Source organism: Gopherus evgoodei, chromosome 17 (assembly GCF_007399415.2).
Source record: "Gopherus evgoodei ecotype Sinaloan lineage chromosome 17, rGopEvg1_v1.p, whole genome shotgun sequence".
NCBI classification, from domain to species: Eukaryota; Metazoa; Chordata; order Testudines; family Testudinidae; genus Gopherus; species Gopherus evgoodei.
Window position 1 is genome coordinate 4343077 of NC_044338.1, and position 26954 is coordinate 4370030.

The following is a 26954-nucleotide window of genomic DNA, read 5'->3' on the forward strand; positions in this document are numbered from 1 at the left end:
CTTGCATTTCCCTGTTTAAGATTCTAAAACCACACTATTTTCCTCTCTCTCTGGATCAGTTATCTGGGCCCAGTTTTAATAACTATGTTTCAGAGTGATGTTCATCATCCCAAAACACTTTACAAACTCTGTTCACAGAGCAACAATTGAAATGTGGCCACCTCAGCAGTGTGAGGAGAAGTTTTGGGCAAGAACATATGACCAACTGTTAATCTTGTACAAAATCTTCCAGCTCCCCACAGAACAGACAAGGCCTCTCTTCAACCTGACATCTCAACAGAAAGTTGCACGGGGCTCTACTTCAGAAGGATGGAGTTGACTGTAGTGATATTTGAACCTATGGTTCCAGGGAATTTAAATCCTGGTGCTGCAGCCTCTGAGCCACCTCTTCCAGCTGGCTGTGAGCCTAAAAAGACGTAATGAATGCAGAGTGCATCTTATCTGACATTTTGAATAGCCCTATGGGATTTGTGTTGTCATCAGCTATTGGAATGAGAGTCTCATTCAGTACAAATTGCTGCCAGTGTCTCTGCAGTGCTCTAAGGTTCCATGTAAACTACAGGGCCACAGTGAGTCACTGCTCACTTGGAATCATTCATGTTGCAGGATCAGTTCTTGTTTTTCCTGTTGTCGGATTAACTGACTCCACCCTGCATGATAGACTCCCACAGATGGACTCGCCCCTCCAGGAGATATATTGTGACCTCCAAGGGTGAAGTCAGGATATCGCTGAAGATTCTGACCTTGTTGCTGATTAGTAGCTGTCCAGTTTTTTCTTTTTAATTGGTTCTAAGCTTGTAAAACATGCTGCTTAGGCTTAAATTAGAGAAGATAAAATTGCTCCCTCATATGCTGCTGCTTCTCCTGTTGGTAGCTGCTGTCTGGAGTTGTGGGCCATGGGCAGCTCGGGCTTTGCAGGAACAGATTTCCTCAGCTTTGCACCTGGCCCTCCATGTATTTTCTAAAGTTGAGCCTTGAAGGCTCAGAGGCTTTTCCTGGTCTGCACGAAGGTCTCTGCGGTGGCTCAGCTTTCATCTGGTACCCACCAAATGCTTTTCTCATTCATTTAGTGGACCCAGGTTTGCATTGTATGTATCTGTCATAAACCCCTTCACCCCATGGACCTTGTCTCTGGTCCTCATGTCTGCTCATGTAGCACTGGCTTCCTCTCTCTCCCATCAGTACAACTGTGGCATCCTTTTTGCAAGAGCCTTTTTCTCTATAACTCCATCTTGTTCAGTCTCCTGCTATCTGTCTACCTCATCAATTCTCCATCTCCTTTCAGAGCTCAGCTGAAACCAGCTCTACTCCATTGCCCTATGCCGCTCCCTTTCTAGGTAATTATAGTTAATTCTGTAAAGAGTTTTAGGGGAGCATTTTATGAGAGATGCTGTCTACAAAATAAATGATGAATCTAGTCCCTTGTGTATATACATTCGCTGTTCAGGTGTAAACGTTAAATCTAAACTGTATTTGACGTTAATCTGGACTGGTTTCTTAACATATGGGTTTGATTAATTGCTGGTGCTAGACATATGGTGATATTTTCGTATTTAGACATCATTGACTTGTCTTTTGTCAGCTTTGAGTCTCTGGGCTCCAGCCTCCTTGGAAAAGGGATTGAGTTTTGCTTTTGGACACAGGATGAAAAAGAAAAGGGAAGTAGTTTTGCATGCAGCTTTCTGAAATAATCAGTGTATGTATAGATTGTAAGGCAGAAAGGACCATTGTGATAATCAAGGCCAGTGGTTCTCAAGCAAGGGTACATGTAACTCTGGGGCTACATGGAGGTCTTCCAGGGGGTACATCAACTCATCTAGATATTTGCCTAGTTTTACAACAGACTACATAGAAACTACTAGTGAAGTCAGTACAAACTAAAATTTCACTGACACTATATATGACATGTTTATACTGCTCTATATATTATACACTGAAATGAAAGTACAATATTTATTTTATAATCGTATGGTAAAAATGAGGACGTCAGCAATTTTCAGTGCTGTGACACATGTATTTTTGATGTCTGATTTTGTAAGCAAGTCGTTTTTAAGCGAGGTGAAACTTGGGGGTACGTAAGACAAATCAGATTCCTGAAAGGGGTACAGTAGTCTGGAAAGGTTGAGAGCCACTGATCTAGGCTGACCTCCTACATAACACAGGCCATAAGACTTCCCTGAACTAATTCCTGTTTTAACTAAAGCCCATCTTTTGGAAAAAATCCAGTCCTTTTATTTAAAATTTGCCATTGATAGTGAATCTATCATGGCCCTAGGCAAGCTGTTCCAATGGTTAATTCCCTCACTGATAAGAATTTGCAGCTTGTTGGGCCTTATTCAGATCATTAGACTCTAAGGTGCAGATTTCTCCCATTATTTTCCATGGCCCACCCTTGCTGCCCTGCTGACTCCTCTGAGAAGTGGGAAAGGAGGCGATGATATGGGAAAGGAAAGCATTTTCCAGGCAGTCTTGGCCCATGAAGTCATCCATCATGCTTCCTGGTTAGCGGTTAGCCTGACAAGGATTCTTCTGCATGGGAACTTGTGGCAGCACTGACCACCACAGTCACTGGGGTTCAGTTGTGGTTGCAACGTCCATTAAAGGCGAGAGAATTTGAGGCCCAGAGTCAGCTCTGCAAAGGCCGTCCTTTACAGCTCCACCCGAAGCCATTTCAGTGGTGAGATGTTTATGGAAATGGATTTTAATGGCTCAGAAAAAGAATTCCCCAGCCCATGCGCACCCTGCGTATTTGAACAAATTAAGCAGCCACGGCCCTGTGTGTTACTGTAAACAGCTCCAGGAGCACAGAGGGGATCAGCTGAGGGTCCAGAGCTCACCAGAGAGTGCTTAAGAACAGATGGATTTGGTTAATTCTCTGTAAGTTTTGGCCGGGGTGTGTTAAGGAGTAAATCACTTGTATCATTTAACCCCTTGGAACATTGAAAATGACGTATTGTCTGTCCCTCCTTGCCATTGTAGGGTTGCTCCAGTGTGCTTAGGCTGTGGGAGGAAGGATGGGATTCAGACAGCTGGGTTCTTCTATTTCTAGCTCTGTCACTGACTCACCATGTGGCATTTGGAGGCAGTGTGTCCCTTGTCTGTTCCTGACTTGGCTAACCTGGAAAATGAGAACAACTGCTGACTCTCAAAGGGGCTGTGAGGTTTAATTCTTTCATATCCGTACAAGTGCTTTGAGATCCTCAAGATGGAAGGTGCTTGTTACAGTATTATTGTAGGAGTGCTGGGGCTCCATGAGTCTGTGCCTGTTTGATACCAGAGAGTTGCTCAGGAGCGGTGGTTTTGCATGTTTGGGCAGTTTTTAATTTTTGATCTGCAATATTTTCTGACTGTGCATTTTAGCATCCTCTTCACATTTATAGACAGCATTTGCACACAGGGAGCTTTGGTCCTGTGGAATAACTTCCATGCTGGTTGTCTGAATGTCCTGGGAAGATCCCTCTATCCCTGCTGCTACTGGGAAGCTCCAGGGAACATCCCCAGAGTCCTAGCCAGCCTTGGATTCATTAAAGGACTAACAAGCATGGTATTGCTTTCTCCCTGAGAGCTTTTCTGATCTGATTGTTTAAAGTTCTCTTTCTGGATTGGCTGCTAAAAGCAAAAACAAACCTACACTAATACCTCATTGTGTGCACTGAAAACAATCCCAGCTTCCCTGTGGATTTTGGAGGCCTTTGTGTTTGGTGGGAGCCCTGGTGAAAGCTCATGCTTAAAACATTTTTGTTTGTTTCTTAATGACTTGGGATTGTGAGGCCTGAACCCAGAGATTGCTATCTGTCCTGGCTGCTGGCTGCCTGCAAGCCAGTGGCAGCCACAAAAGCAGACTTTGCAGATAGGAAACCCATGCTGCAATGGAAGGTCATTTTGGCAGCTGGCCTATTAAGAATGACAGATGAGACTTGAGACCTTGGGAGACTCTTATTGTATATTCGGCATCCCAGATCACCACCTCACCCCTCTACCCTTTCCTATAAACATATGGAAAAATATCCCTTCCCCATAGAGAGATGGATAAATTATTATTTTTTTGTTATTACATTATGTTGTTGTAGCTGTTTCTTACTCCAAACTAGTCATTTGAGGGCATAACTTATAGGGCCTACGTTTGATGCTCTTTGCCATCTGTCTTGTATTTCTTTCCCCGTATCCTCTCGTCCTGCCATCTAAACACACTCTGTTCTTGCTGCTTTTTACTTCCCTGTGCTGTGTGGCTCTCTGCTTTCCCAGCTTCTGATAGGGAAACAATAGAGAGGTTACAGCCACATTCAAATGCGAAATATATCCCACAGCCCCGTATCATTAACTGGTGAATGTTAATCCTCTTTGTTCATATGGATCAGAGCATTTCACAAGGGTGCTGGTGGAAAAGGGCCTATCTGACAGTCCTGGAAACTGAAGTTCCTCTTTATCCCCAGAACAGGTGCTGCTGGGGCAACCACAGTGCAAGCTTCCCTGGCAATGTGTGTCTCTCCTGCAGCTGTCCCCTCTCTAGAGGTGGGGGAGAGAATTCAGTCCTTGTTCTGCTTCAGTCTTTGATCTCTGCCAACACTGCCAATAAAGATACCAATCAATGGCAAGTGTAGTGGTGGTTCCTGGGATACAGCCAGCTTTCCACTGTGAACCACCAAACAGCCATTGGATGAGAACGTGAGTTGGCCACCATTGTCCTGAGCAAAATTTGAAGCAGTGACTGGGATGTAAAAGGCTCCACATTCCACTACCCATGACCTGCACCATCTGCAATATTATTTATGATCTTTGTTCCCAGCAGTGCCCATAACGTTCTAGGCTCTGCACGAACAAAGGAGTGGCTGTTCCCAAAGAGCTAAACAAAATTTGAATTCAGTGGGAGGAATTGGTGGTCATTAACGTGTGAAAGCAGTTTCTGCCTGGTTCAGCTAGCACGGTCTTTTGGAAACATCTGCTGTTTGCCCGCTTACTACCAGAGCCGCTCAAACTCTGCGCAGGTGTGTGCGTACCATGGTCAGTGCCTTCTTTCCACTCGCTTCTTTCCCCTTTCCAGGGAGAAGAGTTTGTGTGTCCCATTGTAACTTGACTCCTTTTCCATGCCAATGTTCTGGAGCTGCAGGTGTGCCGAGCTGAGAGCTGGCCATGCAGAAAAGCAAAGTGTACTCTCCCTGGGGGATGGGAACGAGAGATGAACTGAGAGGAGATTAGGAAGTTGTGAGCAGCTAATGGCTCCACCATGAAATATGTTCAGAACTGATACCCAAGCCCGTAATTTATACTCAAATAGCACATTTCCTCTGCTGACCTTCAGTTTGCATCTTGTGAGGAGAGTCTCATCATCTTGACTAGTTTATTGCAGTTGGGTTAGCAAAGGCTGCTTTAAACACTCATGCTGAGTGTGGTGGAAATGCAGACTTCAGGCACCATCCAAGTTTGAGGTTTTTACCCAAGTTGCTTTTCTGATGCTGATTTATTTGTTTAGGAAAATTGTAGTTTAGTGACCAAATTAAGCCCGGAGGACTGAAATATCAGGGTGTCGTTTGGCTGGACTTGGGTGGACATCTGGAAATCCGACTTGACCCATTTATTCTTCCCCGTCCCATGTACTGCCCTGTCTCTAGTTATGGCCATACCAATGTGAAATTGTGGTAGTGACAACATCACAGAAAACATGGGATAACAGTCCAGGCTAGTGACTCAGAATCTCTGATACTTTCCCCATCTTACTTGTTTTAAATCTATTTTTTTGAAGATTGTGGTCAGGTGGGTAGAGCAGGATGATTTCGGGACCACATAGCTTCTGTCTCCAACTTTGCCACTGACTTGCTGTGTGACTGTCACAGCATCCATATACCTCAGTTTACCCGTCTGTGAAGAGGGAATGCTTAATTAGTTCACAGAAGGGTTGTGATGCTTAAGCAAGGGAGTGTAGAACATCATGAGCTCTTTGGTAAAAGACACAATATAAATGCAAAACATTATTATTAAGCTTGTCAAATCTGATTGTGATAGAATGCCCTTCCTAGAAATGTACAGTCTGTAGTGAAGTGTGTATTCTAGTATGTGGCTTGCTGAGTTATTTACCCAGTTTTAAAAGTTCTTCTTTCTTTCAGTTCTCCAGTCTCTGACTCTCTCACCCACTATTTGAAGAGCTTTGCTTAGTTCATGTGGATTAGCCAGTGCAGCTGAGCTCTGGTGCCTTTTTGTCTCCACAATGTATGTACACTCTCAGAGGGCAACCCTATTAATAGGCCCATCATAGGTTCTCCCATAAACTTTTCACTGACCAAATTCTCATCCATACACTTAGGCTAGGTCTACACTGGTGTGTGTGTGTGTGTGTGTGTGTGTGTGTGTGTGTGTGTGTGTGTGTGTGTGTGTGTGTGTGTGTGTGTGTGTGTGTGTGTGTGTGTGTGTGTGTGTGTGTGTGTGTGTGTGTGTGGACATAAGATAAACAACTTCAGCTACGCGAATAGCATAGCTGATGTTGGCGTATCTTAGGTCGATTAATCTGGCCGTGAGGACAGCAGTGAGTTGACTGCTGCCGCTCCCCCGTCAACTCCGCTTCTGCCTCTTGCCCCGGTGGAGTTCCGGAGTCGACGTCAGAGTGATTGGGGATCTATTTTATCGCATCTACACTAGACGTGATAAATCGATCCCCGATAGATTGATCACTACCCGCGGGTAGTGTAGACATACCCTTAGAAGATTAGTAAGGTGTAAAGTTGCTGAATAATCTTACACTTATATATATAATTTCTTGCTTTCCTCATGTACCATGGAATCAGTAAATCTATTGCTTCTGGAGCATGCAGCCATTCTAGGTTTCATGGACCATACAGCAAGCGGAAATTCCTAGGGACTGGTAGGAAACAGGTGCAGCCTGCTGGTATTTCCAGCATGAACAAAATCATGTTTTTTTCCTAAGAAGAGTCTGAACTGATGTCTTTGATCAATTACATTGGTGTAAACATGTAATTTTTCTTTTTAATCCATGCCCAAGACAAAGCCGAGTGACTCTTTGTCCACCTTTCTGTGTTTGAAGCACAGGTCTGTATTGCTGATATTGTTTTGTATTACGCAGACCCTGAGATCATGCCCCGTAGTGACTGCACAAACACTTAGTGAAACAGTCCCTGCCCTGAGGAACTTATCATCTAAATAGACAAGAGAGACAAAGGATAGAAGAAAGGAAGGATTATCCTCATTTTATAGAGCAGGACCTGAGACGGAGTGTGATTTGCCTAGGATCTCTCTGGAAGTCTCTGGCAGAGCCAGAGATTGAACCCAGGGTGCCTGGGTCCTAGTCCAGTGTCTAGACCCTAGGAAGAGGTTGACCCATCGCTATCGAATGGCTGTTGGATGTGGCCTGTGTGAAATGATCCCCATAGGTCAGAGTTTGTGGGGCAGCATGGGGGAAGCTTGCATTGGTGCTGCCTGCACTGTACTTGTTCTGGGTACAGCATGTCAATCCACCTTTCACCAGCCCTGAATTCTCTTTACAAGTCGAAAACCTAAAGCAAACCAGGCCTCCTTTGCTCTCCATTTTTAGCCCTGAGGCTTTTACTCTCCGTAGATCACGTGAACCACTGTTCAGTCACTCCAAGCTCTGCTCAACAAATTGGGTGTTTTCATGTCAGCCGTGGGCTGTAGGAAATCCAGTCTGTCAGCCTGTGCAATTTGTATCCTGCGAAAAGGAGGCAGCTCATGCTCGTGCTCTGGAGTGTCTGCCAGAGCCTAGTGGCCATGCACTGCTCTGCCCTCAAATAAAGTGCTCTGGTTGGCTTGGCTGTTAGTGCAGGAAATTGTAAAGCAAGGTAATTGGGGTGGCTTAATTGGTAATGTAAATGGCTTGTACTGCTACCTGGTGGGGGGAGGGGAGCAGAGTAACAGGAGGTCAGGATGGAACCATGCCTTGGTTGAGGATGGAGCGTTAATGGGATTAGGTATGCTGGAAGGGAGAAAGAGATTTGAATCTGGCTCTGGCTGGGATGAACCTAGTTTACACTATAAAGAACAGGAGTACTTGTGGCACCTTAGAGACTAACAAATTTATTTGAGCATAAGCTTTCGTGGGCTACAGCTCACTTAATTGGATGCATAGAATGGAGCATATAGTAAGGAGATATATATACATACAGAGAACATGAAAAGGTAGGAGGTTGCCCTACTCACTCTAAGAGGCTAATTAATTAAGACGAGCTATTATCAGCAGGAGAAAAAAAACTTTTGTAGTGATAATCAAGATGGCCCATTTCAGACAGTTTGACAGGAAGGTGTGAGGATACTTAACATGGGGAAATAGATTAAATGTGTGTAATAGTTTACACTGGGGTTCCTGCCACCCATGTAGCTGCATTGGTAGATACTCCTAGTATAGACAGGGTTTACATGAGGGCAGCGTGATTTGCACCAGGCAGCGTTCCAAATTGGGATGAGCTGCACCAGTGTAACTCACATCTATCCTAGGGATGTGCAGTGTTTGAAATCACAGCGTGGACAAGGCCTGAGTTGGTGAGTTGAATGATTTTTGGCAATGGGATGATTTAAAAAGAGAATTTTAGGTGGAACATCAAAGGAAATGACTTAACAGTGAGATTGTGGTGGAAGGATGGAAGATGACTGAGATTGTGGTGGTACAAGGCTTGTCACTTGAGAACATTTAAAACTAGATGGGACAAACCACTAAAAAGGTATAGGGAACAACCCCGCACTAGCTCAGGAGATCATCTAGAAAAGCCTGCACTAATTGTTCTCTTCCACCTTTGATCTTTAAATAGTTGTTTTTTTCGTCAGTCACAAAATGAACAATATTCTGGGTGCAAACTTGCAGGCAGACACATGAGTCTCCTGTGACTCTGTACACTTGCCATCCAGCAGCTGCTTTGCAAAAATGTTGGCATTGCCAGTTGACTTATGAATCACATTTGCAGGGATGCTGATGGGACTAGGGAGCCGAGTCCGAGGTAGGCCAAAGGAGACAATACAAATAGCAGTGAGGGCTTTTTTATTTATTTCATTTAGGGTGTTTTAGCTGACGAACCCACATTGGTGGAACAAAGTCTGATACTGGAACATGGCGCTGGAAAAGCAGCTCCCAGCAAGAGCTGCTGAGGCATGCATTACTTGATTGTAATTCCTGTGTGGAATAAGAGACTGTTTACAGTGCTGATTTCAGCTGGCCTGTGTCTTCTCAAGGGTTTGGGTGAGGGGGGAGTAGGGAGAGAACCACATGCCACACATATGGTTCCTTTGGCTGCCCAGTGCCCAATACACACACAGCAACAGGAACATCTTGATCATTGTCAATGGACTCCTCATCAGGTGCATTTCTAGTGGGGTCCTGCAGGGATCACTTCTCAGCCCTGTTCCATTTAACATTTTTATCAATGACCTGGAAGAAAACCTGAAATCATCACTGGTCAAGTACACAGATGACACAGAAATTAGGGGAGTGGCTGATAATGAAGAGGACAAGTCACTGATACAGAGCAATCTGGATCGCTTGCTAAGTGTAAGTAACCAGTATGCATTTTTAATATGGCTAAATGCAAAAGTGTGACTGTCGGCCATACTTAGAGGATGGGGACTCTATCCTGGGGAGCAGTGATTCGGAAAAAGCTTTGGGGATTGTGGTGGATAATCAGCTGAACATAAGCTCCCAATACAATGCGATGGTCACAAGAGTTAATGCGATCCTTGGATGCATAAAAGGGAATCTTGAGCGGGACAGAGAGGTTATTTTATCTCTGTATTTGGCACTGGTGTGACTGCTGAGGGAATACTGTGTCCAGTTCTGGTGTTCACAATTCAAGAAGGAAGTAGATAGAGGGTTCAGAGAAGAGCCACAAAAGTGATTAAAGGATTTGATAGCATGCCTTATAAAGATAGACTAAAAGAGCTCAATATATTTAGTTGAAGAAAGAGAAGGTTAAGGGGTGACTTGATCACAGTCTGTAAGTACCTGCACAGGGAACAAATATTTAATAATGGGCTTTTTAGTCTAGCAGAGAAAGGTCTAACACAATCCAATGATTGGAAGTTGAAGCTACATGAATTCAGAGTGCAAATAAGACACAGTTTTTAGCAGTGATGATAATTAATTACCAAGACCTGTGGTGGATCCACCATAACTGACAAATTTAAAGTCAAGATTGGATGATTTTCTAAAAGATCTGCTCTAGGAATTATTTTGGGGAGGTGCTGGGGCCTGTGTTATACAGGAGGTCAGACTATATGATCACCCTATTCCTTTCTGGCCTTGGAATCTATGAATCATTTTCACTGATCTTGTATATTGCACTTTACGAGTGCAAATGCCTTCTCCTCTGTTTATTAATGCTCTAGGAGGAAATCTCTATCTCTTGTACTTTTTTTTTGCAATTGTTTTTCAGAGAGAAATAAGTAGCAACACAGTAAAAAATAACGTATCCAACACCACATATTCAGCTCTCTATCCTTCCAAACTCAGTTCTCCAGCAGGCATAATTTGCCTTGAGAAGTCCTCCTTTCTACCTAAAGAAATGTCATGCCCCCCGTTCTATTAGGATTAAGGAGGTTCACCTACACAAGGAGATAGTGGAGAGTTGTGAAGGCAGTTGGAGAAGTCCTTCCCTTCTGAGCTAAGCTTGAATTGGAAGGACAGGCATTAACTGGATTTGAATTGACAGGGTGAGGGCATGGTCCGTTGTCCTGCAGCGCCCACCTGCTGCGTACAACATCCGGGTGGCCCCCTCACACTTGTAAATCCATTAGGGCACAATGTACAAGCTGTGAGTTAGCATTAGGAGTGAGGACGTGGGGAGGGCATTCATCTCACAGCACTGACTGAGAATGAAGTGTCATGAACAACTGAGGATGTCTCGACATCCTGGAACCAATCCACAGGACAGAGTTGGAGCTAGCCTGTGTTCTCTAGCTCCCGGAGCCATAGTAATTTTTCCAGCAGAGCAATACCTGTACGTTTCTCAAACAGACCTCTCAGTATTTCAGCTGATAGCCCTGTAATGAGAGACCAACAGGAATTGAGCTCATGTCTGTCTGTCTGTCTGTCTGTCTCTTCCACTGGAGAGAAAAATTACAATCCCTGTCCAAATAGCATATGCAGGAGAGAGGAGGAAGAGAGAATTGGATTTGTTGTTAGTGTCGTAGTGAAGAACTAAACTTGTATTGCATTGCTGGCAAGAAGTCCCACCCCAGGAATTCTCAACCTGTAGTTTATGACTTATGAATCCCCTCTGCAGTCGTTTTCTGTTGTGTGAGGGGGAAGGTAGATTACAAATTTCTCCCATTCCCTGTTCCCGGTCTTGTGCTGAAACATGTTTGCCAATTATAATGCTCCTGCTTTACTTCTTGAAGTCACTCACGTTGGACAATGAGCCTACACTGGTCAGTTTCACTTCCTGATTCTTGGTAATCACTCACTGCTGTTGTGTTTGGATTGTAGATGTTGCAGGGAGCAGTTTAACTCCAAACAGAAAAACTTTTCCATGTTAGGTTCTGTAAACCACAACTGATTGTGGGGATTAAACTAACAGACAATGTGCCTTTAAACAATTCTAAGATTTATCAGTATAATTGTGCTCCTAAGGGGAAAATATTTTATTTTAATTTTTAATTTACAGTATCACTTCTCTGTAAGAGGAATTTAGAGGAATTTTTAACTGCCCCACCCACAGTCTCCAAATACCAAATTAATTTATTTATCTGCTCACTAGAAACTACTACCAATATACTGACTTCCCCAAAGGAAAAAACTAAACCCAGCTGCACTGAAGTATGTCCAATTGTCAGGGTGGTGGAAAACAGGATCTTTTAAGGGGCCTTCACAGGAAATTAACAAGACTCTGAAGGCACTGCCTCCAAAGGAGAATTTGAAGGAAATGTTGCATTGCTTTTCATTTAATGGAAAGCAGCAGCACTCCATATTGGGAACACATTCTCATTATTGTTGACAGATCCGCTATTGAGTTTTTAAATTAACTTTGTCTGCTTGAATTTCCCAGGGTTAGGGCAGAAGCCTGGGTTGCAGTAAATATGATGATATTGCTTGGGCAAATGCCTCTCAGAGCATTCATCTGACTTGGATGAAGACAAGCAAAACTCTTTATCCTAATACGGTTTGAGGAGTGGAATCTAGCACAGTTTCACTCAGATAACATGACAGTGAAGACGCCCTTATTATGGATACCAGTTGCCATAGTGGGCTGCTGCTAACCGAGTTCAAGTGGGAACAAATCTCATGCGTGGGGTTCTGCGTGCACTGAAAGCTGTTTCATGTTATGTTTGTCAGTGGTAACCGTCCCTGCCCAGAGTTTGCACTAGTGAATTAATGCATCCTACGCAGATCCAGGGCTGAGAAGTCAGTCGACATGACCAAAAATAGCACCCTGCAGCTGTTAGTGGAGGGAGAGATTCCCATTCCTACTAGCATGCCAGTGGGGAGAGTGAGAGTCCTCTTTCTCCTTGAGACCCAAACCAGTCGGTTTTATTCTGTCTCTAACCCAGTAAGTTTATAACCTGTCCCCTGGATGTTATATGCTTTAGAACAGAGAAGTTTCCCGCTGTGCGGGTGTTTAGTTTAACACCTGTGATCTGATTTTTGTGTCCAGCTCCAGTGTTCTCCCATGTACTTCATGCTGGTGTTTCCAGCTCACCAAGATGGAGGAAACAAGCGAGCAAATGATTAGTGACTTCAATAGCATAGCAACCAAGAGCAATACTTTGCCCTCCCATTAATGCCTCAAGTCTGAGGCTCTCCAGTCACCTTACCAACAATAGTTAATGAAGCAGCAGATCACTCCACAATGTTCGTTCTGTTTAGCAGATGGGGACTGAGGCTCTGAAATGTTAAGTGATTTGTATGTAAAGTCAAACTTGAGTCAGGATTTGAACTCCGGTTCTGATTTCCAAGCTCCTGCCAATTAAATCCATTGATGACTTCGTGTTATGGATCAGATTACATAACTGGTAACTCGGTTTTCCACCGGAACTGTTCTGTTAAGCTCCTGTACAAGGTACTAGGCTAAGTTCCCTCTAAGCTATCCAGGGCCGCACAGGTGCAGAGAGGCACCTCTCCCCAGGTCCCAGCCCAGGAGCTGCCACTCTCTTCGGGGCTCGGGCTGCTGCGGCAAGAGAGGGCTAGGGGGAGTTCTCTCTCCCTGCCTCAACCCCAGGGCAGCCTGCACTCCAAACCACTCATCCTCGGCCCCAGCTGGAGCCCTCAACCCCTCCCCCACTTCAGCCCTGAGCCTGCTCCCTGAACCCCTCATCCCTGGCCCCACCCCAGAGCCCTCACCCCCAGCTGGAGCCATCACCCCCTACATCCCAACCCTATGCTCCAGCTCTGAGCCCCCTTCCACACACAAACCCCTCATCCCTGGCCCCGCCCCAGAGCCTGCACCCCCAGCCCTGATGCCCCCACCTCCTCCCAACTTTCTGCCCTAGCCCTGAGCCCCCTTCTGGACCCCAAACCCCTCATCCCCGGCCCAACCCTGGAGTCCTCACCCCTCCCCCCCGCACGCCAGCCATGAGTCCCCTCCCACACGCCGAACCCCTCGGCCCTATCCCTGCCACACATCACCTCCATATTGATGCATATAACAAAATTCATTACACTCATGGATGAAAAAATTAGAGGGAATATTGGTACCAGGTATATTTCTGTATAAACTGGTAATTCTATGACAGTGGTGTCTTGAGAAGAGAATGCTTCCACAGCTCCTATTCCACCTGGCCTTCTGTGCGGAGTAGACTGTTTAACTTACCAGGAGTACAGTGTGAATTGGGAGTGAGGAGCAGTCTGAAACGATCAGCTGATTTCAGACTGAAAAGTCTAGATTAATTCCACATCTGTGTTAGGTTTGGCTTGATCCTGCAGATTTGCAACAGCTGTTGGGAAGTGTAGCAAAGAATCCCCTCTTTAAATGCATGATCAAATCCTCAGAGCAAGAAGCATGTTATTTCAGTGTAATTCTCCTCCAGACAGGAAAAGCTGCATTTAAAAGTTGCTGAGGCAGCATTCTCCTGCAGCATCCTCTGATCTTCCTGTGGTTTCTGATTAGCTCACATTTGGCTTTCCATCCACCATGCCTAGCGCAATAGATGGTCCTTTCAGGGGCAAATGTTCGCCTATTTGTACTGTGACTGCCTTTTCTTTCTCTTTCATTTGCCTTACTGTGTGGATCACAAATGCCAAATTGCTCAGAATAAATTTAGCCAGCTACCCTTTGCCAGTAATTGGAGTCTGTTTGTGCCACGTTGACAGCCTTGTAGAGACAGTTAGTGTCTGGGGCTTTGTCAAGCTCTGTGCTTTCACTTTGCACAGGAGCATGCAAACGTTGGCTTCAGGTCTAGATCTTCCCTTCAGTTTCAGGCCACATTGGTGACTTGCTTGGATCTAAGAGGGAATTTCCATAACATGAAACGTTGCGGCCATTCTTGCCTTTAATACAGCTGTGTGGCCTGCTGATGCTACAGGATCCCAGCACTCCATATTCTGTCTTCAGCCAAGCAGCTTCAAGACAGAGCATGACATGCTGGGGACCTGTCATCTCTGTCGGCTTCATTTTTTGTATGACAGGTATTGTTCAAAGGCTGCACAAATTAAAATTCCAGATACTTCACTATGAGGTTAATTAACCATTGGAGCAATTTACCAAGGGATGTGGTGCATTCTCCCATCACTGGCATCTTTAAATCAGGATTGAAAGTATTTCTTAAAGCTCTAGCTCAGACAGAAGATATGGGCTTGATGCAGGAATCACTGGGTAAAATGCTCTGGTCCATGTTATGCAGGAAATCAGACTAGGTGATCACAGTGAGCCCTTCTGGTCTTACATCTCTCAATCTATGTTACTGGTCTATAGCAAATGCTGATCGGTCCTCAGTTTTTCTGTAGTGCCCATCCACCTCTGTAGTATCTCAGTACTGATGGAATCTCTTTGCTGTCTTTGTATTTCCAGATGTTTCACTGTGATTTTAACAACGAAAGTTTCCAACCACCATACGGCTATTTATAAGTTTGAGTAGTTGTAAGGTTAAAAGCTGAGGCTGTCTGGCACTTACTAAGGCCACTATTCCCTTTCATCTCTTAACAAAACACAGAATATTCTTCTTTGTACAAAGGGGGGGAAATCTATCCCGTTCTTGGAGTGGAGAGGAGAGAATCCGAGGGAATTTGAATTACAGAAATAAGCAGTAAATGAAAAAAAGCAGTTTCCTATCAAGGTCATGTACTTTCGGAACAGACCTGCCGTAAAATGAGCCATTCGTCTTTCTCTTAGAAGTGTCTGATCTGCTTTGGAAAGTGGAGTGTGATTGAAAGAGCTCATTGCCATGGGAATGGTGGTAAATCTTGGCAATCATCCTTCAGTGCATGCGTTTTTCATTTCCAATCAGCTTTCCCAATGCACAGGAGAATTATCAAATCAAACTGCTTAGACTTTGAACAGCGCATTCATGTACTTTCTAAAACAGACATCCACATTAATACAGCTAGTGCTTGGAGACCACTAATTTGCTATTCAAGCCTTTCATAACTGCGTTTATATGACAGCACATTCTGGTGTTCTTAAATGCAATTATCTTGTTTGTTCATCTGTGTCTCATGCTGCATTTGAATTATAGCCCAACTAATAGTCTGGACTTATATAGCTGTTTGTCAAGGGATTTATTTATTATCATCACCACAGAGCTCTTCACCAATCTGAGCTGTTTAAACTTCACAAACTGCTGCATTGAGGCAGGTAAGCAGAGCTGTGCAAAAAGTTCTCAGCCCACACTGAACAGGGTGTGAAATTTACCAGGTTTCAGCTTCTTTTACAGCTGGGTTTTAGCACCACCCAGCTTTGATGAGGTTCACAGATGTCTGGAGTGGACGAGGGACTGATGGACGATTTTGAGTGAAGCCATGTGATAGTCACAGCTCTGTGTGGATTCAACATGAAAGTCAGCCATTGTGACTGATTTTTCTTATTTTGCTGAGATTTGTGCATAACTGAGCTGGATCCGGTGGGTCTGCACTTAATGCCCAGCTCTACCATAACAGTGACCTGAGTCTGAGTCCCAGGCTCAATCCCTTCTTCCCCCTTTGGCCTTGTAGTCTGTGCAGCTCCAGAACCTCAGGTTGCTCTGCAGTGATACCTTTGGTTATTTATACAGCACCCACAGATGTGCAGGACATGTAAACCCTATTGATTATACATGGCTGAGTTAGGAGCACTGTTGGTTGGGCATAATGTAGAGACTGCTACCACCATTCCCCCAAAAAGGAAATCTGCTGCAGGATACTGTAGGGCCTTGAGGGGAGTCTGTTGCATATGGCAAAGACACAACAAAATAGAGTAAAATGTGAGCAGCTATTTACAGAGAGCTCTCCAGCTACTTTCTGTAACCTCCTTCTTGTTTGCCACACCCTCTTAGATCCTTGTAAAGATCCCTTTAAACTTCACAAACTTGGATTTACTTTCTGTGTTTTGAACCAGACTCAGTTTAACATGGCTGATGTACATTTAGCAAAGTCTTGGCAGCTTTTGTGGCCAAATCAATTTAGCTTGTGCATCAGCATCATCAATGATGCCAGCTTAGCCCTAGGAATAGTGTGTATTAGGAAACTGGTGCTAGCAGGGCCAGCACCAGGCATTGTTTTCTGTAGGTCCTAATAAATGGAGATTAAAAGAAAAAAACCATTATGAATCTGTATATGCACCTTTTTTAGATATTTGTGACCTAGAGGACTTTGATCATCAAAGAAGTTTCAGGTAGGATAAATTGTGATAGCCTTGTCAAGTCTCTCAAAACACAATAACCTCGACAGAATACAGATTTTTGCCTAGGAACAAGTTCCAGAAGAGCGATTTAGATACTGGCATTAAAACCTAAATGTCTCTCTGACTCGTCCCCTTATCTTGAGTGTCTTTAAGCATATAAAAAGCTAGATCACCCAGTTCATTCTGGCTGGAGGTTGCATCCTTTTCCCACGCCCTTCATCTGTCTTGTCCACTAGATTGTAAACTCTTCAGGGCAGGGATTGTCTCTTAGCACAATACAGAGTCCAGTTCTGGGCACCGCATTTCAAGAAAGATGTGGAGAAACTGGAGAGGGTCCAGAGAAGAGCAACGAGAATGATTAAAGGTCTTGAGAACATGACCTATAAAGGAAGGCTGAAGGAATTGGGTTTGTTTAGTTTGGAAAAGAGAAGACTGAGAGGGGACATGATAGCAGTTTTCAGGTATCTAAAAGGGTGTCATCAGGAGGAGGGAGAAAACTTGTTCACCTTAGCCTCCAATGATAGAACAAGAAGCAATGGGCTTAAACTGCAGCAAGGGAGATTTAGGTTGGACATTAGGAAAAAGTTCCTAACTGTCAGGGTAGTTAAACACTGGAATAGATTTGCCTAGGGAAGTTGTGGAATCTCCATCTCTGGAGATATTTAAGAGTAGGTTAGATAAATGTCTATCAGGGATGGTCTAGACAGTATTTGGTCCTGTCGTGAGGGCAGGGGACTGGACTCGATGACCTCTCGAGGTCTCTTCCAGTCCTAGAGTCTATGAGTCTATGAGAGTCTTCAGCATCTCCATCATACAGTGCTTAACACAGTGGGGGCCCAGTTTCAACTGAGACTTGTGCGTGTGACTCTGATAGAAATAAAATAATACGATGGATCACAATACAGAAGCATGTGCTTTGAGGTTTATTCTGGATCCATTAGTTTGCTTTGCAGAATAACTGAGCATAAAGTATCAGAAGCAGTGGAATTGTGAGTTTTATTAACATTTAGGCTCCATTCTGCTGTTCTTCCATTGCGGTTTTTTGTTCTCCACTGGCCCAAGTGAATGTCATAAATATCTATGGCGCCAGGGAGCGTTTGCAGCACATTATTTGATGATGTGGGAAACTAATGATTCATTTCCTTCCCTCCCTTCCCCTCTGTCCTCTCTGGTTCTGTGTTGTGATCTGATTGCATTTAAGAGGTTGATAATTCATCACCGGGCTGTTTAGGTTGAAGTGCCTTGGAAAAATGTAAGTGAATTGCTCAGATTGGAATGTTTTAGGTACTCGAAGCTCTGAGATCAGCTCCTCAGACCACAGCCTTTCCTGGCTTTTAGTTACAGTTGAAAATGCATTGGAGTGGTTACAGAAGGCTTTCCAAGCCTCATGTACACCTGCAAGTTATGCCTTGCCAGTAGCTATCTTCCTCTTTCTATAGTTCCTTCTAGTGCTGGTGTTTTTTTGAACTCAGAATTTATTTATCTGTACATGCAAAAATATGATGCCAGACGAGAAGTGTGTGACCCCAGGTGTGTTTCAGTTATTGGCGTTGGACAAAGTTAAGTTGTTTGGGGACCTCTAGTCTGCTAATCAAAGTGGCCAAAACTCAGCAGGGTCTAGGCAGAATCATCGCTCCACGTTTCTGGATGTCAGCCATGTTTTCAGTGTGAACATGTCTTGGGAGATAAGTGTAATAATGAATGGTGAGGAAGCAGCTGAAACAGGATTGCCTCATGGTGGTGGTGGTTGCATATCCCATGTACAGTGCCTTCCAGTCAGAGATCTCAAAGTGCTCCACAAGGGGGGAAATAGAGGCACTGGGAGATTAACTCCTTTGTCCCAGGTCACATAGCAAGTGTGTGGCAGAGCTGGGAGTAGAGTGCAAACTTAGCTCATGGCCCTGGGCACCAACCGAGTGAAACAAGGAAGTTCCGGTCAACACGATGCCATTTTCTTTTGAGGTCACCAGGCTAAAAGTAGCTGGGCTCCTGTGTGAGACCTTTGGATGCTTTGCTGCAAACTGCCGCTCTGTCGTCTTCTGCTTCTTTCTGATCACTGGCCTGTAAGGTGCTGCTGCTCAAAAGTATTAATGGTCAAGCTGCTTAGAGTTTACCTCTTCTTCTCCCTCCCGCTCTCTTTTACAGCTAAAACTGTGGAACAAATACAGAGTCTCCAACATTCCATCGCTGATATTTATAGATGCTTCCACGGGGAAGGTTGTGTGCAGAAACGGCTTGTTAGTGATCCGGGATGACCCAGAAGGTAAGACCTGGAGCACTGCACACCCATGTGACGGCTGATAGTCTCCTTCTCTTTTAGCTCCCTTTCCAAAGTGTGCCTGGAAGCAAAACATGGAAACAAATGAAGATCATCAGATTTACCTCATCAAAGCACTGGATTATTTTCAGCATGAAATTCCCTGCATTGTTCCCATTAGAGTTAGGGTTTGATTTTTTAACAAACAAAGGCATCCCTTCTAGGTTTGCTGTCTGAAGTGCAAATGAGGAAAAAGTTGGATGAAATGAAACGCTGCAGTATGCATTTCACTGGGGGGCCATAGGCAGACAAACTGAGGACCCACCTTTTTCATAATTTAAGATCTGTGCTGCTCTCATCTAGTGAGTGGTGCGAATATTAGTAACACCACACAGTCTGAGACAGAACAGTTCCCTTGCTACTTACAGATGGTGCCTAAAAGAAGCTACAGTGTTCTTTTCTAAATCATACCACACAGTGTGTTTATACCAGACCTCGCCTTCTCTGAATCGGCAAGTGATGAATACAAACAAACACTGCCGCACATATTTGTAGTCCCTACACAAAATGAAAGCGGGGCACCTGCCTGCCCACCGTTGACCCTTCAGCATATGTGCCTCCGCATTCCATGCGGTTGTCATTTCCCCAGTGCGGGAATGACAGATCCTGAAAACATGCCCCTAGGTGTAACGCAGAGGGCGGGAGCTGTGAAGCATGACAGGCTAAGTATAATTTGTGGTCTAAGCCATCTGGTAATGTTTCTTTAGCTCTTGCTGAATTTACGGGCTGCTTATTCTGGGAATTGGCAGCAGGAATAGTCAGAATATATAGACGCTTTTTTCAGGTGGGCAAGGAAACCTGTGTGTCCATTATCCAGCCTTAAAGCTAGGGACAAAGCAGCCCTGTGCAAGGGAAATGAAAATGGTGACAGCTTTAAGGAAGCCTGCTGATGTTCCTAAAAGACAAAGACTGAGGTAGGAGTTGAGCTGCAGTAACCGAGGCTACATCAGCTGCTTCTCAATGGTTTTTAAATGGTAGCTGTTCAGGAAGCAGAATGGCTGCGAGGAGCGGGATGGGCAGATTGACCTGTTCTCTAGAAGATGAATAGTCAGAGTACATGGCCTGCACCCCAGCCATGGACAGAGGTCTGCCAAACTCATTTAAAAGGGAAGAATGAAGCAGACTGCAGCAATGACCCGGCCGCCCAAAGCAGTACTATTTGCATTGTTCCCAGAGAGCATTCTGACAGCTCGAGACTGGGTGAATGCGCGCAAACACGCTTTGCGGCTTAGAAGCCACAGGGATCCCTAAGGGTCAGATCCTGCCCCTTTGTGGGCACCGAGGGTCCTAACCAGAGTAGAAAGCAGTGCAGCTGTGCTGCGTGGAGTTAGGGGGATGGGGGGGGCGGGGAAGAGAATACTGAGAGTCTACGTAGGAGATGTGGATCCTTTGCATGATACAAAGCATGGCTTCCCTGGGGTGTCCTGAGTAGGGATGGAGATGCGAGGGCAGCAAGTAGATTTGCAGTTGCACAGGTCCGCTGGGTGTAGGATGACCAGACAGCAAGTATGAAAAATCAGGACAGGGGGTGGGGAGTAATAGGAGCCTATATAAGAAAAAGATCCAAAAATCGGGACTGTCCCTGTAAAATCGGGACATCTGGTCACCCTAGCTGGGTGAGTACTCCATTGTGGGGAGGAGGGGGACAAACCTGGGGCTGCATAAACGACTTCATCCCTGAGACCCCAGTAGTGGCTGAACCCTGGGAAGGGGGGGTGAATCTCTAAGGGACACTCTTCCTCTGTCCCTTCCCCCCATGGAAAGCCTGATTGCCCGGGATTAGGGGGCAGAGAATATGGCCCTTTGTAGGGCAGCTCTCCTCTGTATCCCTCGGGGGCTGGTGTGTGTCAGAGGGTGGTTTTCCCTTCAGAACAAATGTGTTGGTTAACATTTGGTGCTCACCCCCCAGGGGGATGTGGCCCAGTATCTGGGTGGAAGGGGGCAGAGGAGGTCTACGTGGAAAGACATCAGTGCAGATGGATTAAGAGGACTCTCCGCTCCTGTCTGTTGCACGATTGCCCGGCTAGATGCCTTTGGAGAAGCGGGGAGGGCCTCAGTAAAGCCATTTAAAGTGTAAATGCTAGATGTGGCTCTGACTCTTCTTCTCTCTGCCTTCTCCCCTTGCCCATCCCAAACTCCCCTAGGGCTGGAGTTCCCCTGGGGACCAAAACCCTTCAGTGAAGTTGTTGCAGGGCCTCTGCTCAGAAACAACGGCCAGTCGCTGGACAGCACCTCCCTGGAGGGCTCTCATGTGGGGGTCTATTTCTCTGCGCACTGGGTGAGTAGCTGGCACCTCTCCATCGCAGAGTAAATGGAAGGGCTTGGAGGTGAGTGGCAGCTCTGTGGGAAGGCTCAGCCCTGACTGCAGCGGCTCACATAAGATAGCCACACCCTGCCCTGGCTGGACTGCCAGAGTCACTTTTGCAGGGGCAGCTGTGCCTGAGGTGAAATTCCCCTTCCAGGTAGCTGGTGGAGGTTGCACTGGTGACTTGCTGAGTCAGTGCCCCCTATCCAGCAGGCCCAGCCACTTGGCAGACTGCGAGACTGCCTCTAGGCCCCCTGGGAAAGCAAAGATCATGGGGGCCTCATGGGGCTCCCTGTTCCCCCTGCTGAGGGAAGCCATGGAGTGAATCGGGCCCATTGACTTCAATGAGAGCCGTGTCCCTGGTGTCCAGGTACTAGGTGCTCCTCTGTGTTTTTCCAGTGCCCCCCCTGCCGAAGCCTCACGAGGGTCTTGGTGGAGTCCTACCGGAAAATCAAGGAGGCGGGGCAGAAATTTGAGATTGTCTTCGTTAGCGCAGACAGGTAATGTCTACTGTTTGCTTTGGAGAGCTCTGTGCTGTGCCATGGTGCAGGGGCTGGAGGGGCGAGGCATGTCTGCAGGCCAGACTGGAGGAACTCATGCCCCGAAGCAAGGAGAGAGCTAGGAGTTACTAGAAGTCCAGTTTTGTGGTACATTCAGCTGCTTGATATGTGCCCATGGGGTGGAAGAAACTCCGAGTATCAATGGATACGGCACCTGCTTTAAAGAGAGAAACCAATCGGGCCTCTCCCTAGGAGTGCTGTTGGATACACAGGAGACCAGGCTGTAGGTCTGGGGTGAGAGGGAGGCAGGACTGGACAGGGCTGTTCCAGATAATAAGGACCCTGCACCCTAACCTGGTAGCACGAGATGGCTCTGATTCCGCAGTGGCCAGATACCTTCACCTTGCTGGCTCTGGGGAGAAATTGAAGGAGCCAGGGGAAAGATGGATTAGTCAGGGCAGGGGTGGAGTCAAGAGCAGGCCCACAACCCTTGAGGTGGGCTCAACATTTTGCTCTGAGGTTCCTGCATGCCCTGGATACAATCCCGAGGACTGCAGGGCCTTTGAGCAGCAGCTGTCAGAATTGAGATTTTCTCTTCTTGAAATTCGCTGAAAAATCCTTCTTTGGTAGAGGCGCTGGGTTTAAAATCAATGTGGTCTCACCCTGGGTGGGTGCGAGTTGCCCTGCCCTGTGTACAGGTGGGCTCTGGGCCCTGGCAAAGTGTCAGGCATCTGCTAGGCTGCGTATGGGCAAAGGGTTAAACAGGAAAAAGGGCCGCAGAAGGACAGTAATGAGGGTGCATTTATCTGACCTCCATGTCCATTGCCTAGGTCAGAGGACTCTTTCAAGCAGTATTTCAGTGAGATGCCCTGGCTAGCTGTGCCATACGCTGACGAAGCCAGAAGATCGCGTCTCAACCGGCTCTACGGCATCCAAGGTAGGAGACGCCCCCAAGCCTGGCATGAAAATCACTCCTGCCCACTTCTCCCATTTAACTTTGTTCTTAAATGTCTCCTCTTGTTTAAATAAAATTAAAAAACAGCAAACAAAGGGCCTCCGGCAGAGCTCTCTTCTCTGCAGACTAATGTTTCTACCGTAACCTGCCAGCCCGTTAGCCAAAACGGGGCTTCAAAAGCAACCTGATAATTCCTTCTGGAAACTTGGAGCCTTCCGGTCTTATGTTTTATCCCTAATTGATTGATTGATTTTTGTTTTGCTTTTCTTTAAGGTTTCTCTGTTGTTTTCTCGCTCTTCAATGTGATAGGAACTCAGGCCATTGTTCTCGGTAGAGAGTGAGGAAGATGGCGTCTGGTTTGTGTTAGTGACATGAGATTTGCATGTTTGATGTAAACCATGGCTTTGCTTCTGCTCTTCCGGATGTCAGTTCCAGAATTACCCAGGCCTTGGCTGCTGAGGCAGGGGGAGGGAGAGAGAGATTGTGTCTGTGTTTTTCAAGGTGTTCCAAAGACTTTGTGCACTCACAGGAGCTCTAAATGTAACTGATGTAATGCACAGACGCTGCAGGAAACAAAGGACAGCATTGATCTCTCGCCTAGTGGGTGTAGGATGGGGAAGGATAAATGGGGCCATTAGCTAGCAGGGAAGTTTTCAGTATTTATGCATGTTTCCTCCCTGTGAGTAGGGGACTGAAGGGATTGATTTATGATGGGAGATGAAAAGAACTAAGGATAATTTGGGTAAGTGATGGCTCAGGGGAAGTTGTATGATGACAGTCTGAGAGATGCAAACACCACGAAAGGAACGGAGTTTCCGAGGGTGGTCCGAGGTGCAGCTACGGGCCTGCCCTTACACAGGGTCTCGCAGGGCCTCTGTTACACTAAGTCCCCTTTACACTGCTGTGGCAGCATCCATGGGCCATAAAGTGGGTGTAAATGGAATTTACCTAACCCTGATTGTCACGTCAACACTATCCAAAGTGTTCTGAAAATCATGAGAGAGTAAATAATTGGCTCTTTGCATCTGCACCAACAGTTATTCCCTTTAACAAACTAATCTGCTCTGGCCTGCCTTTCCCACATCTATGCTGGCTTTCACGTTTCCAAACATGTCCATGAACCATACATTATAAACTGCCCCAAATGTCCCTCTTGGAGCTCTGCACACATACCAAGGCAGAATCTTGCCTGTAGCTGTTAGGTTATCCTTTGCAGATGCTTTGGGACTGTACCATCCCTGGACTTTGTCATTTGTTACTTCTCCAGGATCGAGATAATAGTTGAGTGCTTTAACCTGTCACCCACGTCTCCCAGTGTCCTGGCCAAATGATTGCCTCCCATTCTGTTACCTCAGTCTCTCCTCCAGCTTATCCTCATTAGTAAACACAAGGGCATCCTGGAGGGATGTGGTGTTAAAATCCTCCTTGTCAAATGTGGATTTGAAGGAACTACTGCTGCAACTAACAATAGTTTATTACTCTGCTGCCTTATTATTGGCTTTTCTGGGTTTGTCTTGTTTTCCAGACCTCTGGTATAGTTGAAAACCCGTGTTATTTGTCAGTGATCTCCCTAGCTATATTTGCTACTGTGTTTCCATTGTACTGTTTGAACGCCCCCTTGACATTCCCTCTGTTTCACATAAAACTCTGACAATGCTGCATTGCTTCCGATAGTGCTCAGGAGCTCTGTGTTTGCTCTCTCTGATTCTCCTTAGTCTGTCGTTCTTCCTGGTTTTAGAAGTCTGTAGGGGCCAGCGAGAAACCTGTCAGTGTAACCCTTAGCAGCCCTGCCGTGTCCCTCTTCATTCCACAAGAGGGGTAGCCTAGTATGGTCCTTTCTCCGACGGCAGGTACCAGGCATGTGCCCCGGAAGTGTTTGTGTTTGTTTCACAAGTCTTTGAATGCCTCAGGAGCCATTCCCAGAGCTGAAATAACAAGCTCTTGTCTTCTCAAAGGCGTCCAGTTCCTGAGGGAGGAATGCAGCCAGATGACCAGATCTCTTGTTATTTTGCTCCTGTAACTGGCTCTCTTTGGCACTGAGGAAGCCAGGGAAAAATGTAAATACAAATACTGAGGGGTTTTTTTTTCCTTTTTTTCCTTAGGGGCCTGCCGGCCACCTGGTGCAGGTAGAGCATTAACTTCATACTCTTTTTTCAGGCTGAGCATTTCCTTCTCACACTCACTGACTGAAGAGCCCTGCCCGTTGCAACCAAGGGTGGGGCAGGCAACTTCCTGTGGGGGAAGAATCGAGAGTTGCTGTAACTGAGTTACTGGGCTTTTATTTGGGTTTCCCTGGATGCCTTTCTCCTAGTGTGGAGTCAGGAGGGTGAACCATTCCCACCTATATTAACTTGCTTGGGCATCCAGCACTATGTATCTTGAGATTTATTCATTTCTTGCATTGTGGCTATTTAGAAATAATTCCCCATTGTGTACCCCATTCCCAAGTTTCATGTGAATTGCCTCCTTCAGTTCACTCCTCCTATGGAACAAGGAGCAGCGATGAATTTTATGAACAAATGGGGATTTTCTCTTACTAATTTTTATTTAGAGAGATGTTTTGGATTGGTAGAAATCCCCGTTGATCCCCTCAAATCTCCTTTGGATTGGCAGTGATTACGGGAGATGCTGCTTTCCTTAAAAATCTGTCTGTCCATCTATCTAGGTTTACAAAGTTGCCCATCACCGTGGTGTCTGAGAGCACTTTGTGAGAAACAAACACAGCAATCTCTCTCTTCCTGCCCAGTTGGGCAGGAACAATTTTAAAGTTATTGTAGGGAAATGTCTCTCGTTCTGGACTCAGGAAAGCAAAACAGATGAGATAGCAGGTCCAATTGCTTTTTTCCTTTAAAAACAAAACAAAACCTTCTGCAAATGCTTCACTTAGTTTATCCGTGGGACACAGAACTTTGCTTCTGATAATCACAAATCTATAACTAACAGATTTTTTAAAAACCCAGATTTTCTTGCCACTCATCTTAAAATAAGAATATTGTCACGTGGTAACAGAAAATTCTGTCACTGAGTTTTTGTAAAATGTTAAGTCACGTGGGAAAGAAGAAAGAAGGAAACCCCTTTTCTAGTGGCTAAAATCTAACTGATGAGTCCATCTGTCGTGTTCGTAATCTGAACTTTTATACGACACTTATCACCATGGCCCCTGATTTCATGATTGTATATTCAAAGGATAGTTAATAAAGTCTGGCTTTATCACAGCCAAAGGAGTTGACCCTTAAAAAAAGTTGTTCTGGGAACTAGAAGAGGATCCGGTGGTATGTGTGTGAGGGATGTATTTATAACGTAGGTGTTAGCAGGGGTGAAATATGTTTGCTTTCAGGTTTATATGCTGAAGATGCTGCCCTGGATACCGTTGGCCTGTATATCTGCCATATGATATGACTGCCATAGGATTGTAGTGGTTTCAAGTTTTGCTGGGCAAGGTGTTACATTCTCTTTTCCTCCATGTCCCCTCCCCCACAGTTGCTTTGTGAGCTGACACACTAGCAGGGAAAGAACTGGGGAAGACCTGAGAACCAGGTGACAATATGCTCTGTTTTAAGCAAGGCAAAAAGAGGCTCTTTTGCACCACTAGCAGGGGGAGAGAGGCAATAAAAGTTCTTGTGAATTGTCCAAGTTGAGCAGCCATGCAGAGGGTGAGTCCTGCAGAAGGGAGATTACTGCCCTTTGCAGACTGAAGAGGCTAGTGCCTCCACACAGAGACAGGCCACTGCTGGAGATGGACTGTCCTTGATGCATTTGCTTTAATTCTCTCCCTCCTTTGCCATGCTTCATAGAGGGCCTCTTCAGCCTTGACCAGAAGTGCGGCTTTCTAGGAGGGGTTAGCTCACGGGGGCCAGTTGTTGCTGGCTGAGGAATACCTGGAGCCTGCAATCACTGCATTTTTGGGGGAAACTTTATTAAGGTGAAGTTACAATAAAACTATTAATAAAAATATGAAATTGCACATTACTTGTTATTGATTGAGGATCAGGTTAATAGTCAAAGAAGCTGGGTAAAGAGCTCTCCTCCGCTGAGCACACGAAAAAGGGTGACCAAGTTTCCCCTTTTTGGTGCTTCTCTTGTGTACATACTTGGTGTAAAAGCTTTTCTATTCCATGGA

At 45.5% G+C, this 26954-nt stretch overlaps 1 protein-coding gene across 2 annotated transcripts in view; it reads left to right on the top strand.

Moving 5' to 3' along the window:
* NXN (nucleoredoxin) overlaps positions 1-26954 on the top strand; it is a 113081-nt gene that overhangs the window by 55510 nt on the left and 30617 nt on the right. For both annotated transcript variants that reach the window (XM_030536485.1, XM_030536484.1), the window contains exons 2-5: positions 18903-19020; positions 21219-21352; positions 21779-21879; positions 22710-22816. In XM_030536485.1, the coding sequence (XP_030392345.1) occupies positions 18903-19020; positions 21219-21352; positions 21779-21879; positions 22710-22816 (460 nt within the window). The remainder of the gene's footprint in view (positions 1-18902; positions 19021-21218; positions 21353-21778; positions 21880-22709; positions 22817-26954) is intronic.